General features: G+C 39.4%; 1 protein-coding gene across 1 annotated transcript; it reads left to right on the top strand.

The window, feature by feature from the left end:
- The first annotated feature begins 1346 nt into the window (after nucleotides 1-1346).
- Nucleotides 1347-6920, top strand: slc3a2a (solute carrier family 3 member 2a). The gene is made up of 11 exons (XM_054601263.1): nucleotides 1347-1468; nucleotides 2195-2411; nucleotides 2536-2720; nucleotides 3660-3833; nucleotides 4026-4120; nucleotides 4203-4339; nucleotides 4954-5063; nucleotides 5349-5548; nucleotides 5650-5727; nucleotides 5818-6037; nucleotides 6115-6920. The coding sequence occupies exons 2-11, from the start codon at nucleotides 2215-2217 to the stop codon at nucleotides 6252-6254; spliced, it is 1536 nt and encodes a 511-aa protein (XP_054457238.1). The 5' UTR covers nucleotides 1347-1468; nucleotides 2195-2214; the 3' UTR covers nucleotides 6255-6920.
- Nucleotides 6921-20835: the final 13915 nt, after the last annotated feature.

The raw sequence follows: 20835 nt of genomic DNA on the forward strand, positions 1-20835 counted from the left end.
TGCTGTGGGTCTGCTTTTGTTTGAAACAAGTTTTATTTTAGGCTATATAATGGTAATAATAAGTGGAAATGGTTTTATCTGGACCTGGTATAGGAGACATATCAGGTCTGATTTCCATCAAGTACTCCTAATCAATCACTGCTAATGCAAACCCAATGCATACATTCTGTTTATATATATATATATATATATATATATATATATATATATATATATATATATATATATATATATAGAGAGAGAGAGAGAGAGAGAGAGAGAGAGAGAGAGAGAGAGAGAGAGAGAGAGAGAGAGAGAGAGAGTCTACTTATAAAGACTTAAAACACATGTAACAATAAAAAAAACACTTTTAAGAAAACATTGGAAGGCCATGCAAATTCAATTCAGGATAGAAGGGATTTTTACTCTATTGTTGTATTGGTTTGCACTATAGTATAGGAGCATGATTATATCAGACTGAATAGATTACTCAGTGAGTGAGCAGATGAAGTATGTATGATAAATCTGATGGAGGAAATGGGTAGGAAGTGGGGGATGAATAAGAAGAACAGAGTGGCAATCTCCAATAATCAAAAGATGAAAGGCCTCAGCATGAGCCTATGTAGAACGCAATCAACCCGTCCATCAGCGGGTCATCAGGAGGGTTTATGCAACTGATTCTATTATCCTCAGGAAACGTTTGCATAACCAAAAAATGAGGGTTTTGCAGCGTAATGACTTTCCACATTGAAACACATGATTTACAGCTGTCCTCCTACAATTCTACTTCAGCCTAAACTCAGAACACAAAACAGACAAACAGAAAAGAAACAAGACAGACACAATACAGCTGCGGCTGTGGCGTAGTGGAGAGCAAGGTAGTTCTCCAATCAGAGGATCGGTGGTTCGATACCCGGCCTCGGCAGTCGATGTGTCCTTGGGCAAGACACTTAACCCCAAGTTGCTCCTGAAGGCTTGCCATTGGTGTGGACTGGATGTTGCATGAATGTTAGTTAGAGTCTGATGGTGGCACCTTGCATGGTAGCCTGTCATCAGTGTGTGAATGGGTGAATGATATGTAATATACTACTGATTGTAAGTCGCTTTGGATAAAAGCGTCTGCTAAATGACTGTAATGTAATGTAATACATGTAAGCGGGGCTTATAGAATAACACAGGCACATTTGACATAACATGGTCCAAATAAGTGGACCTTATAACTTGGAGGTGTTTGTGTTAAAATGATTTATTTCTAGGAGCATTGGATAAGGTTTCTATGTTTCTTGGAAGAGAGAGAGAGAGACAGAGAGAGGTAGAGGGAGGTAGGGAGAGAGGTGATTGGCTCGTCCCCCGGTGGGCGGGGACACAGAGGGCTGCTACATATACAGACAATCCGCCACCGGATTATCACAGACCACAGGATTAACTACTGGGGGGGAAAAGAAAAGAAAAACCCCGGACGGACTTTACGTTGGTTTTTATTCTAAAGGTAATGTCGACTCTAATGAAACTTCATCGAGTTTTAGCGGCCACAGAAAGAGACCTGAGAGTTAAACTACTATGAAGCTGGTTAACAGCCTCGTGTAGCAGCTGATGACGTCGCGGGCTTTGTTTCATCATCTTTATAAGACAAATGACACAGTTTTTAGGGGCCGTTGATTGGGTCCGAGTCAGTTTCACTTTACTCAGCGGGGGACTTGGATACACACACACGTTGGACAGACAGTACAGTTGGATAGTTTTTGTAAAAAAAAAGAATATTAAATTTAACGTCCGAGAAGAAAACTATACTTCCGGGATGATGACGGCCGCTGTCCCATCAGTCACCTGTCACACGGACGTGTGTTAGAGCAAAGATGTAGAGTTAATAGTATAAAAGTACAAAGTGCAATATAAATTCCTAACATAACTTTCCAGTTATGATCATTACTTGCTCTAAAAAAACTAAGCCAGCTGGTTTAACCGGCTGTTTAATCAGCAACACACCCTTTTAGTTTCTGCTGTAGGATATTTAATTGTAGCATTTGTCTTCACACCTTAACTGGGAGGCTCTGGATGTAAAAGGTGTTGGACTAAACAGTTCAAGTGTCTGTTCTCCAGTGCAGTCTTGCTTCACTGGGGAAATGGTATGTGACTAAACATATGACCAAGAAAGAAAAGAGATCAATATATTAACCCCCCTCCCCCTCTTTCTGCTCTTCTTCCATCTCTAAAGAAATCATCAGATTTGAGAATATGAGTAAGGACACGGCGGTCGACATGAAGGAAGTGGAGCTCAATGAGCTGGACCCAGAGAAGCAGCCCATGACAGGTGATGGCCAGGCTGCAGGAGGGGAGAAAAATGGCAGCGTCAAGCTGAAGGTCCCAGAGGACGAGGTTACATTCACCGGCCTGTCCAAAGACGAGCTGATGAAGGTAGCTGGCACCCCAGGGTAAGAGCCACACCAGAAGAGTTGCTATAAACACCTTTTTTCTTCTTTTTTTAAATACAGGTCCTAGATTGGTTAGTGACTTAAGAAACAGGGGTCATCTTAACTTTTTTTTCTTTGTGTCTAGATGGGTGCGAACCCGTTGGGTGCTCCTCGTCCTGTTTTGGCTGGGCTGGTTGGGCATGCTGGCTGGAGCCATAGTGATCATAGTCCAGGCCCCTCGCTGCAAACCCATCCCTGAGATGAACTGGTGGAACGAAGGACCTCTGTACCAGATCTCTGATGTTAATGCTTTCTCTGACGGAATTGCAGGTAGAACACCTTTTCTTTTACTGAATGTGTATTTTCAGGGTTCATTTTAGACTTTTAATATAATGGTGGCACCCTTTCTTGTTGCTGTTTTTTTGCTTTTGGTGTCATCTGTACTCCAGAAATAAGGATATGAGACTATCTTTACAAAGGGTCTGGTCTGTGGTAACCCACGCTTATTCACATGGGAGAAGTCTTGTGACAAAGTCTTGGATTTCCTTATTTCGGCGTGGCTTATTTCAGCTGGCCAGATACCAAAACTGCTGACAAGGCTGACAATGTGTGACTCAAGGTCTAAAGGACTTACAAAGTCTACGAGTCACTTCTTTCATATCTCTCCTGCTCAGATTTGAAGTCAAAGTTGAGCAACCCTGTACAATTTTTTTTTTTTTTTTTTTTTTTTTTTCTCCCAGTAGTTTGCAGAATCCAATAGAAGTTTTTTCTTTCAGACATTTATTTTTTCCAAATGCCACTTAACACAGTTGTTACAATTATAAGCCTTCATTGTCCTATTTAGCTTTTAACCATATATGTTTTTCAAGAGGCAGACACGAAGGACAGGTTGTACTGCGGTTCTTAAAGTGAATTACTCGGGAGCACTCAGGTTTCCAACAGGCCTTGGGCAGAATTCCAACAACCACACGTGACTTGGTGCTGTTTTCACATGAAGGACCTCCTTGTGCTCAGACTTGAAATAACCAGCAGAGGGGGGAGGGGGGGAGTCATTCACAAGTTCTTGCCTTGAGTCAATGCCAAGCTAAAAGAGCAGCATTTCTTACTTCACTATCTCTAAACCATCAGTATGTCTCTCCAGCTGGTTGCCCTCTCTCTCCCTCCCCCTCTGACCATGTTACTTTTCAGACATCAACTCTCTGTTGTCTCTCACTGATGTGACATTTTACGCTGACACTGCCTCCCCCGTCTCTCCCTGTTTGTCTCTAGGTGTTGAAGCAAGGCTGGACGAAATCAACAAGCTGAAAGTTAAAGGCCTGGTACTGGGCCCTTTTCACACCGTTCAGGCCGGAAAACCGGACACCCTGAATCTTAAAGAGATCGACCCGACCCAGGGGAATGAGAAAGCCCTTGTCGCCGTGCTGGAAAAGGCCCACAAGAAGGGTAAGTCTTCATAGAACTCAGCCCAGTTATTTGGGTGTAAAAGCTCAAACCAGTGTTTTTATGAATCACAAATGTTGGGAAACATTCTCAGTATATAGTAAGAGAGTAGTATGTAAAGTTTAATGGTGTTATTTTGGACTGCTCAAGCCCAGATGTTGTTTGCTTACCATTTTTGTTTATTTCTCCTCTCAGGCATTTCTGTTGTGCTTGACCTGACTCCAAACTACCAGGAAGCTTCTTCCTGGTTCAACACTGGTGATGTTGGAGCTGTGATGGAGGAAGTCATGGTAGGACACATACACTTATGTTCTGTGATCCTTAATTAATTCACAAACTTTTAGTGGCTAAAGCGCTCATGTTCTCTTCCAGGCTGGAGCAGAGTATTGGATGGAACGGGATGTTGATGGCATCAAGGTGTCTGACATTACTGTTGCCACCAGCTCTGTGGATTGGTCAAAGCTGCAGTCTGCTGTCCAGATCAATAGTACTGAAAACCCCAAGAAGAGGTAACTATGGCTGAAGTTTTCTGACTTGCTTTTGTTCTGCATAAGTAGACACCTGTGCAGGATTTGCCAGGATTCTTAATATATGTAGCCATTGCCTGCAGATGTAGGGAAAGACATTGTTATGACATATGAATATTCATTCAAATGTATCTGAATATTTGTTTTTACCAGCTCAATTTGGCAAAAAAAGAATTACCAAAAGGGATTCCACCTCAAAATTTGGACAGACCAGATTTCTTTTTTAAGAAATGATCTTTTTTGGGAATGTAATTTTCAGTAAAATGTCAGGATAAATAACCGTCAATGTTTTCTGAGAGACGGGGGAGATTAAAAGCATTCCAGTGCTCCAGGGGGCTGTGGGTGGGGTCAGGGAAAGCAACAAGAAAGGCACCCAGGTTTATGGTACTTTTACAATGTCTCATGGTGAAGCGACATCTTGTGGAGAGGTTGAGGAAGGACACTATCAACTTTTTAAAAATTATAGTTTCAACATCTGAGGGAGAATTCCAAGATGCTGATCAGAATTCGATGCTATTCCCGAAACAACTCAATGTACTTCCAAAAGCTAAAACCAATGTCAGCAGAGTAATCCTACCACATTCTCTTTCTTTCAGGTTGCTGATGGGTGTGGTTGAAAGTACTTCTGCTCAGGCGGTGTCTCAGCTCGTGAACACAACGGGTGTCGATCTGATTCTGTCCAACCTGCTCAGCAGCGAAAAAGGAGGTAGGCTGATGTGCCCTGTAATTTTGCCATACTTGCATGTGCATTAGGTGTTTGCCTTCAGTTTTTTGGCTGTTTTCTATTATTTTGAACACAGTAGCAAAATATTTTGGACAGAATACATCCATTATTTTAAATTTTTACCTCATCCCTCCTTAGTCTGTGTTTATTCATCTTTACTTTCTAAGTGTCTAAATCTGGAGTCAACAATTGTCTATTCTTTTGTGAAAACTAACCAGTTGGTCCAAAACTGTGCATTGCATGACATTATTTTACTTGTATGTGCAGGTGTGGAGCGCATCATGGCCATGGACACCCTTAACTCTCAGCAGAGGAGCCTCGGCTGGGGTCTGGGCGCCGCCCAGCGCGACCAGCTGTCTAAACAGGCATCGACTCCAGCCCTGATCCGCCTCTACCAGCTCCTGCTGTTCACCATGCCCGGAACCCCTGTGTTTACCTACGGAGATGAAATCGGCCTTCAGGCAGTGGTAAGCTACGAAACTGATACAATTTTTCAAATGTTTCAGTGATCTCACAGCTGTTACAGAGTGTAACCGTTTGTCTCTACCCTGCTTTCTTTCCTTATCAGGGTTCAGAATCTCCTAAAATGGTTTGGGACATAGAGAAGGAACCTGAAGAAGGAGCTGCTGTCAACGAGACTGCTGAGGTAAGAGTGTGTCCACGGTAACTGTTAGTGTAGAAAAGGAGTCCTTGAGAAAAGGATAATGTTTTCTAAAATATATCCTTACATTTTCAGGCTGAGCGGACGGAGCGCGTCGCTGTAAAGAAGTGGTTCAAATCCCTCAGCGAACTGCGAGGAAAGGAGCGCTCCCTCCTTCACGGAGACTACTACTCTCTCTTCTCCTCCAACTCCTCCCTCTCTTTCCTCCGTGTGTGGGACCAGAGCGAAAGATACATAACAGCCGTAAACTGGGGATCAGCATCAGAGTTGCTCGCACTCAAACTGGCACCAACAGGCAAGTTGAAACAGACAGATGATGTTCACTAACAGTAGTTGGGTTGTTTTTTAACACCGTGATCTTTGTTCCTGCAGAAGGAGTAGAGCTTCCAGAGAAGGCCATAGTGAAGCTGTCAACTGATCCAGACCTGGTGGTGGAATCCAAAATCATCCTGGACAAAATCACCCTAAAACCGGGACAAGCAATCCTTCTGCAGTTCCCCTATTTAGGCTAAAGATGGAGCCAGAGTATAAGGAAAGCTACTTACAGATTAGACTTGGTTTTAATGCAAAGAAACTACAGTCAGTCCTAATCCTTAGGAATAAAGTGGCATATTCAAAAGATACAGGATTTATTTGAACAGAAAGGACTTTTCAGATTATTTAGTCAGAAAATAAATTAATTAGGTCGAATTAAATCTGCCATACAAATACAGAATGTTGGCCAGTACCATCTCCGTTCAATTCTTTTTTGGTTTACTTTTTGTTTAGTTTTTTTGTGCAAGAAAGAGACACAGCCACCTCAGACACACTTTCATGTTCATTTGTGATCTTTTATTGTTGACTATCTGTGCATTGTCCAAATATGTGAAAGACATTCCATTTTTATTTGTTGAGCATTTCATTAGCAGTCCTTATTCATTTTTTTTTTTTCATATGATTTTATTTATCATAACTTTTAAGGTTATGTTTTAGTGAAAATTTTACTCTCGCGTGGACTATTTTTTTTATTTTATTTTTTCCTCACTAAAAGACATTTCAGTTTTAATTTCAAGTTAACTCTGAAAATGTGTGTTGACTCAGTCTTTTGAGAAGTTTAGTAAACCAAAATAGTTGCGAATGGCATCAAGTCCGTCAGGTGAACTGGATTGGAAATGAATAAATGGAAAGTTCTGTACTGACTCCTGTGCTCGCCTCGTGTTTTTGTGTGTGACAACATTCTTATAAGAGTGGGTTCTGTGTTTAAGGATGTTCTGAAGATAATATCAGATGAGACATTCACTATTCTCAGTACGTACAGGTGTGTGTAAGTGTGTCACAGATGGTGACAGAGGAAGCACGTCTATATTTTATCAACGTTTTATCGGCTCATGATACTTGACTAAACTGTACGCTGTGCACATACCTACGAGTTTCTCTAAATGGGTCATACACTGTCTTGAAGTACCTACTATCATAAACCTCCATCATTATGTCACGTTTAAAAAAAAGAAAATGACAGAGGATGTGTTCATTTTTAACGCTTAGCGACCCCACCGCTTGTTTCACAGTGGTCCCTGAGAACGTTCTCGTTAATATAGTGATTTATAAAAACAAAACTTCCTGTAAGGTGAATCAGCATTGACAAAATCAGGTAGATGAATGTGCAATTTCAGACACATAAATATTTCCTCTCTGACGGTACTGAATTTCTCACAATTGCTTTTTAAATATCAATAATTTATCTTGTGTATAATGGGCGTAATTCACAGGGGCACTTTTTTTTTCCAGAGAAATTGCGTGCATCTGATTGAATACCTGCCATCTTTCCTCAACATTATTGTTGCTCTAAGATGCTTTAGTTGTTGGTTTAAGAGTTGGGTTCATATAGAGTAGACTTAATTGGACTGAAACATTGCCTTACATACGTCTTAAGAATTTTTTTCTGTATTGACATGTCAGAGTGGTACAGAAGGAGAGCAAATAAGGGAAACAAGAAAAGCACTTACTGTAAAGTATCACGTTTTTATCTTCATCAACCAACAGTCTGGGGTTTGCTCTTTACACTGGCTGGCAAACTTTGCTTGACCTGATTTTACAATTTTACTTTAGAAAAACGCCAGATTACAATATAACTCTTCCTTTTAATCCTGTATGAACTGGAGCTCAGATTGATGTCTTTGGCATGCCGTTGACATTAAACAGAAATTCTGCTTTTATTCAGCCAAGGAAAAAAGCAATTAAGTACATTTACTTAAGTATTGTATTTAAGGACAATTTTGAGGTACGTACTTGAGTTTTTTTTATGCTTCTTCTTATACTTCCACTGCATTTTAGAGAGTACTATACTAATGTACTTAATGTGGCCGCTGCAGTTACTATTTATTTTGTATATTATCATTTTTTGATAGAAATCCACTTTATTTAAACAACCTAACCGTATATAAATCAGGTAAAACTAGCTCCACCTCAACCAGCTACAACATTAAATTGTTAAGTAACACATTCAGTAATAAAAGATCCATAAATATGATGATAATATAACGCTCTAAAAGGAGCATTTCTGTCTAATGAGTACTTTTAATTTCAATATAGTATGTACGTAATTTACATATATTTCTATAATTTTCTTTTTTATGGTTTCTTTTGGTTGTAAAAATGTTCTTGTTTCATCTTTAATCGTGTCTTGTAATCCCATGTCGGATGGGATTTAAACGTTCAATCATGAAATGCTGAAATCTTATGCTGTATCTTTTCAGTTTATAAAGTGTTCATTTCGGAACCAGCTTTATTATACTGCAAATGTAATCTCAAGCAAACCTGGCAATTTCTCATTCAAGAACATTGATTCGCAAAATATTATTTTGATGAAAATGTCAAACGGTCCCCATCACAGCTGAAAGTCATGTTAATTCTCAGGGTCTTGGTACAATACAGAGCCGCTGTGGTATCACAGGGGAGGTTTGAAGTTGATGATACCGGGAATCAGAGCCCGTCTCAGCACCTCTCCTCACACCCCACGCCGCTGCGAAACCCAACCACCGTCTCACCCACCGCCATGCACACTCATGACTGACTCTCAGTCTGAGTCTGACACACACATAAGCGCCGTTTACATCTAGGAGACATGAAGCTACATGACCTTTTCATCAGCTTTCATAGAAATAAATGAAAAAATTGTTTTACACTGAGATACAGCAGTGTAATCTACTCAAACCTGACACTTTATAATGGAAAGCCCTGTGAGTTAAAGCAAGATACTACTCATCCACAAAGCGAATCCCTCCTCTCAATATACGGACATTAACTTAACCATCTAATATACCACCAGGTCTTTTTGATGAAGCGAATGAAAAATGCTAGTTTCTAAAGCTTATTTTGGTGAGCTTCATATTGAGGTTTTGTGAGTCAGTCAAGAGTATTTCAAGTCTATAGCTCTAAAGACATTGGAGAGTTAAATGTTGTTTTAGAACTTCCAGACCTCTCCTCTGTCAGTTACTCTCACTCTGTTTTAACAGGTTACCAAAACACTAAAGAAACGGGTATGCTCTGAAGGACAGACATGAGGATTTTAGAAAAAGTTGGAGTATTTTCTGTAAGAGGTTTGTATAAATTAGAATGATAATTCTCTTTTTCCACCAGACAGCTCTTAGAGGATCAGTCCAGAGTAGCAACTCGCTGTGTTTTCCTCTCCTGAATTCATCAAACATATAAACTTTTCTTTCTTTTTGTTTTGTCAGCTTGAGCACTCTTATGTTCATCATGTGTTCTTGTGGGTTTAACGTGTTCGGTGTTCTTTTTAATTGAGTACAGATTCATTATGCTTGAACACTATCTGGTGTCGGATTTGCTTTGTGGTTATTATAACGTCTATGTAAAATATAGGCATAAAACTGAAATAGCCTAATTAATGTCTTTCGACACAATAACTTGCTTCAGGTCAAGTCCTTAAATTCAGATGAAGCATTAATGCAGAAAACCTTCCTTGCAGCAATTGATACAATTGATAACATTTTGGGGTAAATTCTCATTTTCGTCCTCGTCAAAAGTAAGATCAGATCTGAAAGCACTCTCATCTCGAGGCTATAGCTTCCGGCTTTCTAGCTTAGCTTAGCATGAAGACTTGAAACAGGTGAAAATAGCTAGCCTGGGTCCGTACCTCCCACTAATAGACTGTTCCTTCTGTCCAAACATCTGTCCAATCCAGACATCCACCTCTCCTGCTAACTGCTTCTCCGACCTAGAGCCTAAGCTTACGGTATTTCCAACTTTAAATGAACTTTTCTTGCTGGGACATTGATGAGAAGCTTAGCATGAGAAGCTAACATCTTCAGCATAAAGACTGGATACAGTTTAACAGCTAGCCTGGCTCCATCCAAAGGAAACAGCATGTTCCTATCAGCACCACTGAGGCTCACTTATTAACATAGTTTGCTTGTGGAGGAAGCCAGGTTAGATTTGTGCTAAGCTAAACTACCCACCACCTTACTGTAGCTACATATTAACTGTATTAGCCACCACGAAAGTGGTTTCGATCTTCTCATCTAACTTTCAGCAAGGATTCAAATACGTGTTCAATTTTCCCCAAAGCTAGAACAGGACTCCACAACAACAGTGTCCGAGACTGCAAATGTACACTTTACATTCCAAATTTTCCAAATGATATGCTGGATATGAGCAATGTTCTGTGTGTGTGTGTGTGTGTGTGTGTGTGAATGTGCATGGCCCTTTAAATACAATCAGACCATAAGAGAAAATGAGGGATGAGAGGGGAGAAAAAACCCCACTCAAACTGAAAGTGTGTGTATATGTGCATGTACTGTATGTGTGTGTGAGCGTGAGGTTGAAGCCGCACACTAGGGTGTTTTTCTCTTGTTTCCAGCATCACTATGACACAGCTTGTAACACACACACACACACACACACACACACACACACACACACACACACACACACACACACACACACACACACACACACACACACACACACACACAGTGCCATTATGACAAAGTTGATGAAAGGCTGAAAGATCAACTGAAAGAGCGACAGCGGCCGATCATCTTTGGTGAAACTACATCTGTCCCTCTCTCTTGTTCACCGTCTCTCTCTCTCCTCCCCCTTTTCTCACACACATGTCTACCTACAAGCAGACCGTACCTACATGCACTTCACTGGCACATCTCTCATCGTAATGACAACTTAACAGGTAAAGAGACATTTCTGTTTGATTTTCTTTTTCTGTTCAAGACCACTATAAGGCAGGAGCTTTTTGAATGAGTTTAGAGAGGGTTTAACCCAACATTAGCATCATTTGCATACTCTCACACTTCTAAAACACACTTCTTTGTTGTTTTTATTCAACGGAGCTCACTTTTTGAGGGATTAAATGATTAGTTGCTTTGGATACAAATGTCTGCCAAATGAATAAATACAAATGTAGATATATCCAATCAAAGAAACCAAAGCTAGTTTAAGTCACACGTATCAAATCAATCTATTGAAGGTGTTATTTTGATTTGAAAATGTGCTCCCAATGAATATGTAATAAGTGGGATTGTTAAGTCCATGTACAGATGCATACTGTAATGCTTGTGAAGCTACAAAATCATGTTTTTGTCTATAGTGACAAACAATATTGAGTTCTGAGCCTCAGCGTTTCTTGTTGCATTACAGTCTTGTTACCCGCAACATGTTGGTGTTCACTTGCTCTTACACAGAGAGAGGCTTAAAACCACATGCTCGACTTTCTTCATTGCGAACACTTAAGATTTCATAATTTGATATGACAGGACCCGGGTACGCTTCAATATATTAAGGTGATTTGAAGTGTTGGCTGAAACGATGGAGGCCATTTATTTGCTGAGCTTTGATAGGAATGTAAATCTACACTAAGTTAGCGTTGTATCTGTGACTACTAACTAAAACTAATGTAACATCCCTGTACTTACTTATAAGGGTCAGTTTTTATCGAAATAGTCTGAGATGTTCATTCAAATTCACAGCCATTTTTAAAGCTTTAGTTTGTGCTGCAGTTGTAGTGTGTAAAAAAGAGGTGTTTTACGATATAGTCCATCCAAACATAAGAAGAAGATGTTGTATTGTTGTTGCTATTTTTGACCTCCTTCGAGTTTGTGACCTCCTTTGACATCTGCAGACAGAACGGGGGCAACGACCGCTTTTTTCGTTTTTTTGCCGTGTAGTAAAACTTCTGCTTCCGTGCCAACAAAGGCCCCGAATGAAAAGACATCTGTATTGAACATTTTCAACCTGAAAATCAAGGACCGAAGAAAGACAATGAAGTCCCTTTCTTGTTGCAGCTGAGTTCATCTTTACACGGCTTCAGCATTGTTCATGGATTTCCACTCTCTATGTGGAAGAAGAGGTGAGATGAGGAAACGGAAGAAGATTGCAGTACATTTCAGGAAGATCCAGAAACGTATTATGATCAAAGAAATATTCCACTGTTTATTGTTATATCAAGTTATTGGGCCTCTGATATACATTGCTTATAAGTGTTTAAAACACCGCAATGAAATTCACCCCACTTAAGTACTGCCTCAAGCAGTACAGGCGCCTTTGGCATCAATGACAGACTTCAGTCTTGATGCTGCAATCTTTCCCCTATCCATCTCTGCAGAAGTGCATAAGGTCTGGTAAACAGCATTAAGGCCGTTTCCATTTCCACATATTCTGGATTGGACTGAGGTGTGAATTAAGCTTTATGTTTCACAGGGCTTACTATAGAGAAGAATCGACCGCAGTATGATGCGATAAACCATGCGTCAGGGTGAAGATGGTGTCTTTCTGCTGACGTGCAGCGTTTCGTATTCAGTGTGATGGCCAAAAGCTACCTTTTAGTCCCATCAGGCCATGAATCTTTTTCCTGCTTCGTTTTCCCAACATGCTTTTTTTTTTTAAATGTCACATGACATTTTTTTCAACTATGCTTTTTGCTTTGCGAAGAATTAGTGTCTCCATTCTCAACCATGTAAAGCAGTTGTTTTCTCATAGTTGCTGTGGGCCTCTAAGTGGTCTCCCTCACTCCTTAGCTTGAATATGTTCTGATATTCTTCCCCTGAATGGGTAACGTCATTGCTGACGAGCCTAGAGTGTTCCTTCATCTTTATGGTGCAATTTTTGCAAGAACACTGAGTGTGTGTAAACTAAAATCGCTTCCTTTATTGACTACAAACATTTGATCGCCATTCAAATTACAATGCATTTCCGATCAATCGGATGCACCAGTGATGAATTAGACGTGACAAAGCAAAGGGGGTGGATATTTGTTGAATGTTGTGTTTTGTGCGTTATATTTGCATTTAATTAAGATCACTTTGTGCTACATCCAGTTTATCGCTGTATAAAAAATGTAGGCACTCTATATTAACTTAATATTTCTTTCTTTTTTGCCTTGTTCATATTTGCATTGTGGTGTTAGTCCCAGTCGACAGCAGGACAACTGTAGTGTAGAACGCTACAGTAAAGTGGAGGACAGGGGTCAATGATATATAATATAAGATATTCAAATAATTAGCAGCAGTGTAGAGGTGAGAATAGGGTGCTTAGCATCCAAACCGTTGATCTTATTCTTATTGATCAAATTTTTAAGAAATTCTTCTGGGCTGAATTTGTTGCAGTACATTTGGATGGATTAACTCTTTCAAATTAAGCATAATTTCCTCATTATAATAAAGAGATTAAGAGAGGCAAAAAAAAGTTTCCTCAAGTAAATCACTTTTTACATTTTTATTTTCTTTTATAGTAAAGTAGTATGGAATACATTTTTCCGACAGATTTTTGCTGCTTTTGTTAGTAGGAGTATTGTATGTGTTTGTGTGCATGTATGAAAGTGTTTCATATAAATCAATATATGAAAAACTGCGACAAGAGGAATGTGCAGATTGGTCTGAGGAGAAGGAGGAGGTATAAATAATAAATAAATAAATAAATAAATAAATAAATAAATAAATAAATAAATGGTAAAAATAATAATAAGTTCAATAACCGCATAAATACGTACAATAATAATAACAATGATACATAAAGTAAAACGACTATATAAATATTATCTTTTATCCTTTTTAAAAAAATATTTTATAGTATCTTATCTTTAGCTCATAGGTGTCATTGACTGTTGCCGCCCACAGACCCTTAGGAGGTAGATGGCCCACTGCAGGTTATGGAATAATGTTAAGGGTTTAGTTCATCTGCAGGTTTAGTGTAGCTGTCTTTTAACATTAAATAAAAAAACTTAATGATCCTTATGGGAAACTCGGTTATAAATATGTGATGGCCCCGCACGGTGAATATACTAATAATCGCATAAATCAGGATGTGTGCAGCTTCTTTTTACGTAAACTGTGATTTGGTTTATCTTTAAATAATATAATTTTATAAAGTTTTTCGAGTTGATACATCAAAACCAAAAGGACAAAAATGTGTTACAACTTTCAACACTGAAACTAGCGTTAAGTGTTGATCTCTGTTGTTTAGAAGTGCATCAGCGTCCAATTCATTTAGCATTAAGGAAATATGTTTTCTCGAGCGCAAAAACACCTAATACCGTTTCGATGACATACTGTACATCAAAATCCAAGAGAAGAAGAAACCCTCTAATGGTGATATCACATTCATCTGTTTATATTTTCTTAAAATGTGCTGATGACTTCTTTCGGTTCACCTTCGGTTGAACTCTTTGATCTAAATTGGAATAATGTATTTGGAATTCAGCACTTTGCGTTTATGAAATAGAATTACAATTGTTAGTATTTTCATCCTTATACGGAGAAAATAAAATAATGAAAAATATTATATTATCAGTATCACTGTAACTTTTTTGTATAACTTTACTAGCAGTCTGTGATTACAGACTTTAACCAAATAGATGGACGTGATCAGAAAGTTGCCATTCATTTGTACTATACTTATTCAGATAACAAGATGCTGCAGAAAATTTAAAGTTGCTTATGAATAGTATTATGTAGAGTTGTTTTGTCACCCTCAAACTGAGCTTGATAACTTTCTCAGGTGACTCGTGAGTCATGTGAGACTACAGTAAACAGCTTTGGACCATTTTAGTTGTTCAGTTACTTTTGAAGTTGCATCTTGAACACTGTTGTCTCTTTTGCACTAGGCTTCCATAGGAACGCATACCCAGCTTTTGGCACATTTTAACACGTGTTTTGATAAATAAAAGTCCATCATGTGAAATTGACACCATTAGAATGTCCTTTGATATCCACCGTGGAAGCACACATTTTATAACAAAACCAAAAAGTTACCGTATTTCATCATTTTTATAAAAATTTTTTTTTTTTACAAATGCTTTCAGGTGGGCCCTCCTGTGGTGAAGACTGTTGATTTTACATGAAAGAAGCCTGTAGCAGTCTTTAGAAGTGTAGCATTGCAGTCACATGTGTGCACAGCGGGGTCTCTGAACATTGTTTGGCCTGTGATCTTGTTTTAGATGCAATAGCTCTTGTCAAGCTGTCATGTGATTTTCAGGCCCGCATTTAGTCCTTTGTAAGAGCATCAAATGCACTGAAAGGCACGCTCCAAATATTTCCAAAGTCATTATTTCTTACACATCAAATATCAATATAGCCGTTTTAGAACTATTTTTGCATTCCATGTCTTTGCTTATGTTTGCATGTGTGCAGACTGAAATACTGATCCTAAATTACAAAAAAAGCACCAGATGCAGAATGAGATTTTTACTGCATTCAAGCTTTAGACAGATATAAATTCAGCAAGTGTACAAAAAACTTTTGGTCCACTATGAAGCTGGTATAGAATGTTACTAGACTGTCTGAAACAGTATCGTCCTGAACACACGTTTCATGACACGCTGTATTTGGAGAAAATCTTTTAGCTTCGAATGTTTGTACAAAAAAAGGCATTAAAGGGACAAACTACTTTTTGGGAACATGATTTATTTCACCTGCTTCTTGTGTGAAGAGCAGTTTCGTAGCAGCTTCACTTCTTTGTGTTCACATAAACCATCATGCTAACAGAGTTATTGTTATTTTAAGTCATATGCTGATAGCCAACGAGGCTAACCTTAGCAAATTAGCCTGTTTTTCGAAGTTTTTTACGATACACAATGATTCATATTGTTTCAAGGTTTAAATTTGTCCCTCTTCCATTCAGTTACTCTCTTCCCGCCAGTCATCACTTCTTTTCTCAGTGACGAAAGACAGACGGAGAGACTGTTCAGAGAAAAAAAAAAGTCCCGAAGCAAATCTCTCGTTCCCCCTCCTCTGCTCCCGTAACTTTTTATGGTGAATTTGAGAGAAAACTAGAGAAGCGTCTCCCCCGTACACACTCCTCCGCACTCCCCTTCCATCCTCTCGCATCCTTTCATTCACACATTTCTTCATTCGCCCGTTTTCTCAAGTTTTAGTGCACGCAAAACACGCATGTGGGAAAATGCGTACACGCAGGGGACACAGACAAATAAGCAGAGCATGTCTGAATCACTGGTAGAAAAAAGATTGGATGTGCTGAGTTTTAGATGTTTTACCAAAACGTCAAAAAACTGTAGACTTTTGAAGGGTAAACTGAACGCCTTATTGGTTGCAGAAGCCGTGCAAGAATGCATTTGAAGACTTTTTTTTGTCTTCCTTGCGTTTAATTATCAAATATCTTGAAAGGACAACATTTTTAACTAAATTATAATGAGAAGGATTAAAGCCAACATCAAATTCCATGTTTTTTGAATGACGTTAAAAGCGTCTAAGAAATATGCTGTGTTAATTCACTTTCACTGTACATTTTCTCAGGAATCTCACTTATTTTGGTAAAACTCAGGCTCAGCAGAATCTCACTCCACGCTGTCAGAAAACCACAGGTTGTTTGGCTTGAAGTGTAAGGATTGAAAATACAGAATAAACCATCTTCCTGGTTTTCGAGTCCTTCCGCAGAAATGTAAAGATGACTCAGATATTAACATTGATAATATTTCTTTATATTAATGTTGCTGAAAATCCTCGCATTGACCATGGACCCTTTAGATTTTAAAATATTTGCATGAGGTGTAATGTAACGTAGTGCGGTTATCTGTACGAGCATAAATCGGTCAATAGATTATTGCCAAAGTTATCCCGTATGCTAATGTTGAGGTTATTGGTTCAGGTTATATAGATATCACATTATTGTCTACTCTCCATGCTAATGCTGAGGTTTCCAGCTATGAGAAGTAGTCATACTGTATCAGTGACCTCAGCATTAACATGATCACCTACACACACCGACACACCGACACACTTCTCTTTGTACGATCTCTGGCAGGTGATGATAAAGCAAACTGATTCCATGCTCTACTTGTAACAGTTGTTGTTAATTTAACATCTATACATGATCTGTTGGAGGATTGTACACGTTTTTATATGCAAACAGGTCAGTTTCTCAAAAGCAGTTTGCGAGCACTGCTGGAACGCAGATCACTAATGATGGCAGATTCACGTTTCATAAATTGCATACACATTTGTGAGTCCTGCAGGGTCTTGCATGCATGGTGTTTGTTTCGATGAGACATGTGTCAAGAGGATAATGATCTCATGTTGCAGTTATAATCTGTTATCAGAGTTATAATCTGTTATCAGAAATATATGTACGTCCCTGAATTCACGCGTGATGCAATTATTTAGATGTTGTCATTTCAGGTATAATTTCATATAGTTTTTCAGATTTATAAAGTGATGAGGCAAATGAATTCAAGTGGTTTGCATGCAATTGGAAGGCAGTGGCAGTTTCTTTGAGTTGCTATTTTGTAAGATTTTATACATTTACCTTGTATATTTTAAAGTTGAACAGCATAGTATTATGATACTAAATAGAGAATTCATATTATAGATTTACTCCTCTACATTTCAGAGGGGAATAATGTTGTTTTGACTTCCTTGCATTTACTTTTTACTGATCTGATAACAATAAGTTTGCAGGTAATCTTCCAGATAAAGATGCTCATAAAATAGGCTGAATTGCTCACGTTTTTTAACTGCACAAGAAGAATGCTGCGTGAAGGAGTAATACCTAGCATCAAGATTACAAAATAAAAATACTGCCTTATGTAAATGAATAATTCATGTACCATTCTTTGGGGTGAGTTTTGATTTTCACGGATGGCATATATTACATTTAGATGCTGAATGTTGACGCGGAGAATTAGTCTTCTCTTTAATTTAGTACCACTAATGTTATTTTAAATGAATGATTACTTCCTGTCTTGTCTATACATAACAGCCGTGTGGGTTTGTGTGTGTGGCAGAGGTTATTGAAGTTACACACAGACTTGTGGACCTGCCAGCGAACGTGTTTGAGGTTACATATAAATGTGTGAGTAGGTGTTTTTAAATATATATGACATAGCAAAGGTAAAACAGGCCCGTTATAGGTGCATGCTATATGTGTGTGTGTGTGTGTGTGTGTGTGGGTGGGTGAGGAGGTGGGGCTGCAGGGTGATTAGAGGGTTCCCTGAACATCATCGCATGTCGCCGTTTTCCTTCCTGTTTCATTCTCTCTCATTTCCTGTCAGCTGACTCAGCCGGAGAATCTTGATCTGGTAAACATCTACGCTACCGCTTATGCAGTCGTACACACACACACACACACACACACACACACACACACACACACACACACACACACACACACACACACACACACACACACACACACACACACACACACACACACACACACACACACACACTTACTTACTTGTGCTCTAGCCATACAAGGATGTACGCATTTACATTCACACATTTAGCACTAATGCACAGGCACACATACAAAAGTATATATATTTCAACTCTTGATTGGAAAGTTTCTAAGATTTTAAATATCCCTAAGTGGTTTAGTAACTCAACATCAGCATAAATATATTTAAAAGGAAAGGAGCAGAAAAAGAAGTACAAAAAAGTAGGAGAGCACCACAAAGGCAGTAAGACCCTAGAAAATAAACCTAGATGTATACCTAAAAGCAGTGAGTGCACAAAGACTGGGGGAAGCAGAGAGATAAAAAGCAAGGAGGGGACATAAGAAGAAAGGTAGGACAAGAGAGAGACAGAAAGCAAAGTTCGGCGAATGATGAGAGAGAGACACACACAGAGTCAGACAAGGACGGGCAAAGAGACGGAAAGAGAGATTGGGGGGGGGCATAGAGATAAAGATAGCTGAAAGGAGGGAGATCCGTCAGCGTTTGTTTCCTCAGGATGTGGTTACCACGACGACGAAAAGGCAGAGAGGCAACATCACTCCTTGCTGGTCCCCACTGACACCTGCAAGAGTGTTTGTGTGCATGTGTGTGTGTGTGAAAGTCTGTGTGTGCGTGTGTGTGTGTTTGAAAGTCAGAGTGTGTGTGTTTGTGTGTGTGCGTGAAAAAGACAGTCTATCTGAGTGTTATTGGTTATGTGTGTGTGTGTGTGTGTGTGTGTGTGTGTGTGTGTGTGTGTGTGTGTCCATTTTGCTTAAGGTATGTACGAGAGACAGTGGGAGTATGTTTGTGAGTATGTGTGTGTGTGTGTGTGTGTTTGTGTGTGTTGTCAAAAGAGAGAGAAAGAGAGAGAGAGAGAGACAGATAGGAAGGACTAGGTAAGGGGCAGAAAATCTGAAAGGGGAAATAATTATACAAACACTTGAGATGAAGCAAAAGGAGCAAAATAGAAGTCAGAGAGAACGACGAAGACAAACAGAAGAACCAGGACCCGAAAACATGAACAACAGATGAGGAACATATGTGAAAAGGAAATTAAGCGCCAAGGACTGGTAAAAAAACTAAAAAAACAACCCTCAGAACGTATACAGTGTATTTGTCTCTTCATCTCGTCTTCCTCCGTGCTTTCTCTTTCTGACTCACTCGGCGTCTTATTTAGAGCGGAATGTGGTTTCAAGAAATAGAGAACGAGAAAACCAATGAAGATTTCAAGATTTGATGCAACACAATGTACAAGTCTGTACTTTAAGTGATTTTCTAACACGCTAACTTGTCTTTTAATCTGTTTTAATCCAACGGGAAACCAAAATGAAATGGCATAAATCGAGGCAGACTCTGCAAGCATGCTCTACAGGAATACGCATGCTAAAAACTGCTGATCGGAGCGTGATTCGGAATAAAAAAGGCGCCATTACTTTTGAACTACCTACTAGCCATCATTGTTAAATTCAGGTGAAGACATGACAGGATAATATGAAATACAAAGAAAAGTTAATAATAAGCACGGCTTATCCCCCAAACCCTGTACAAGGGCCCTGTACAAACTATTTGTGGACAGGGGATTTTGGAGACATGACAACTCTTGCCTACTCTCGTTACCTGAATCCGGTTTTCTGTCGGTATGTGCTCCCTATCAAGATGTGCTACTTAGCGGTTCTGCACACAGGTGGGCAGCGGTTTTTCGATTGGGCGTATTGTTCTGTCAGAATACAATAACTCGTAAAACCTTTGAAGGGTCTGGGGCTGCGGTAGCATTTTTCAATAAGGCTGCTTTAATGGTCAGCACACCGGCCTATGTTATGTTATGATCAACATAATTAACTACATCATATCCACAGCCATTAGCAAGTGGCCTTTCACAGTAAGGAGTTAGGTACTCAGAAGATCTAACATGCAAGTATTATTATTCACTTCCTGGGTCACTTATTCTTTGACCCAGTTAGACATTTTAGCTATACTACCACTGTGAACATGAGCACAAATATCGCACCTGTCAGGAACTGGTGGATGCTCTTTGTCACGTAGTTAATCCTCTACTGTCACAGAGTCTTATGGGTCATTTCCTTACACTGAAATCACAGCTGTGAAACTTTGTGAGCCCATCTAAACACTATGGAAGTGCTAATCTGTACTGTTGAGTAGATACTAGTTAAAGTGAAACTGCTAATGTTGTGCCCGGATTTAAATATTATTCATTTTTAATTACATTGTGTTTCTGTCTGTCACATTAAGGCACTCTAGCTACACCCAGCAAGCCATCATGGACGATCCTCCATCCACCCAATCCTTCCCAAACCTCAACCACCATCGCCACCGCCCGTCATTTTACCTCACCCTGCCCAGCCTCGAAAGCCCTGAAGTGGGATACCCGTCCTCTCAGCCTGCCCTGGACCCTCTGG

The sequence above is a fragment of the Anoplopoma fimbria genome, chromosome 7, assembly GCF_027596085.1.
Source record: "Anoplopoma fimbria isolate UVic2021 breed Golden Eagle Sablefish chromosome 7, Afim_UVic_2022, whole genome shotgun sequence".
NCBI lineage: Eukaryota > Metazoa > Chordata > Actinopteri > Perciformes > Anoplopomatidae > Anoplopoma > Anoplopoma fimbria.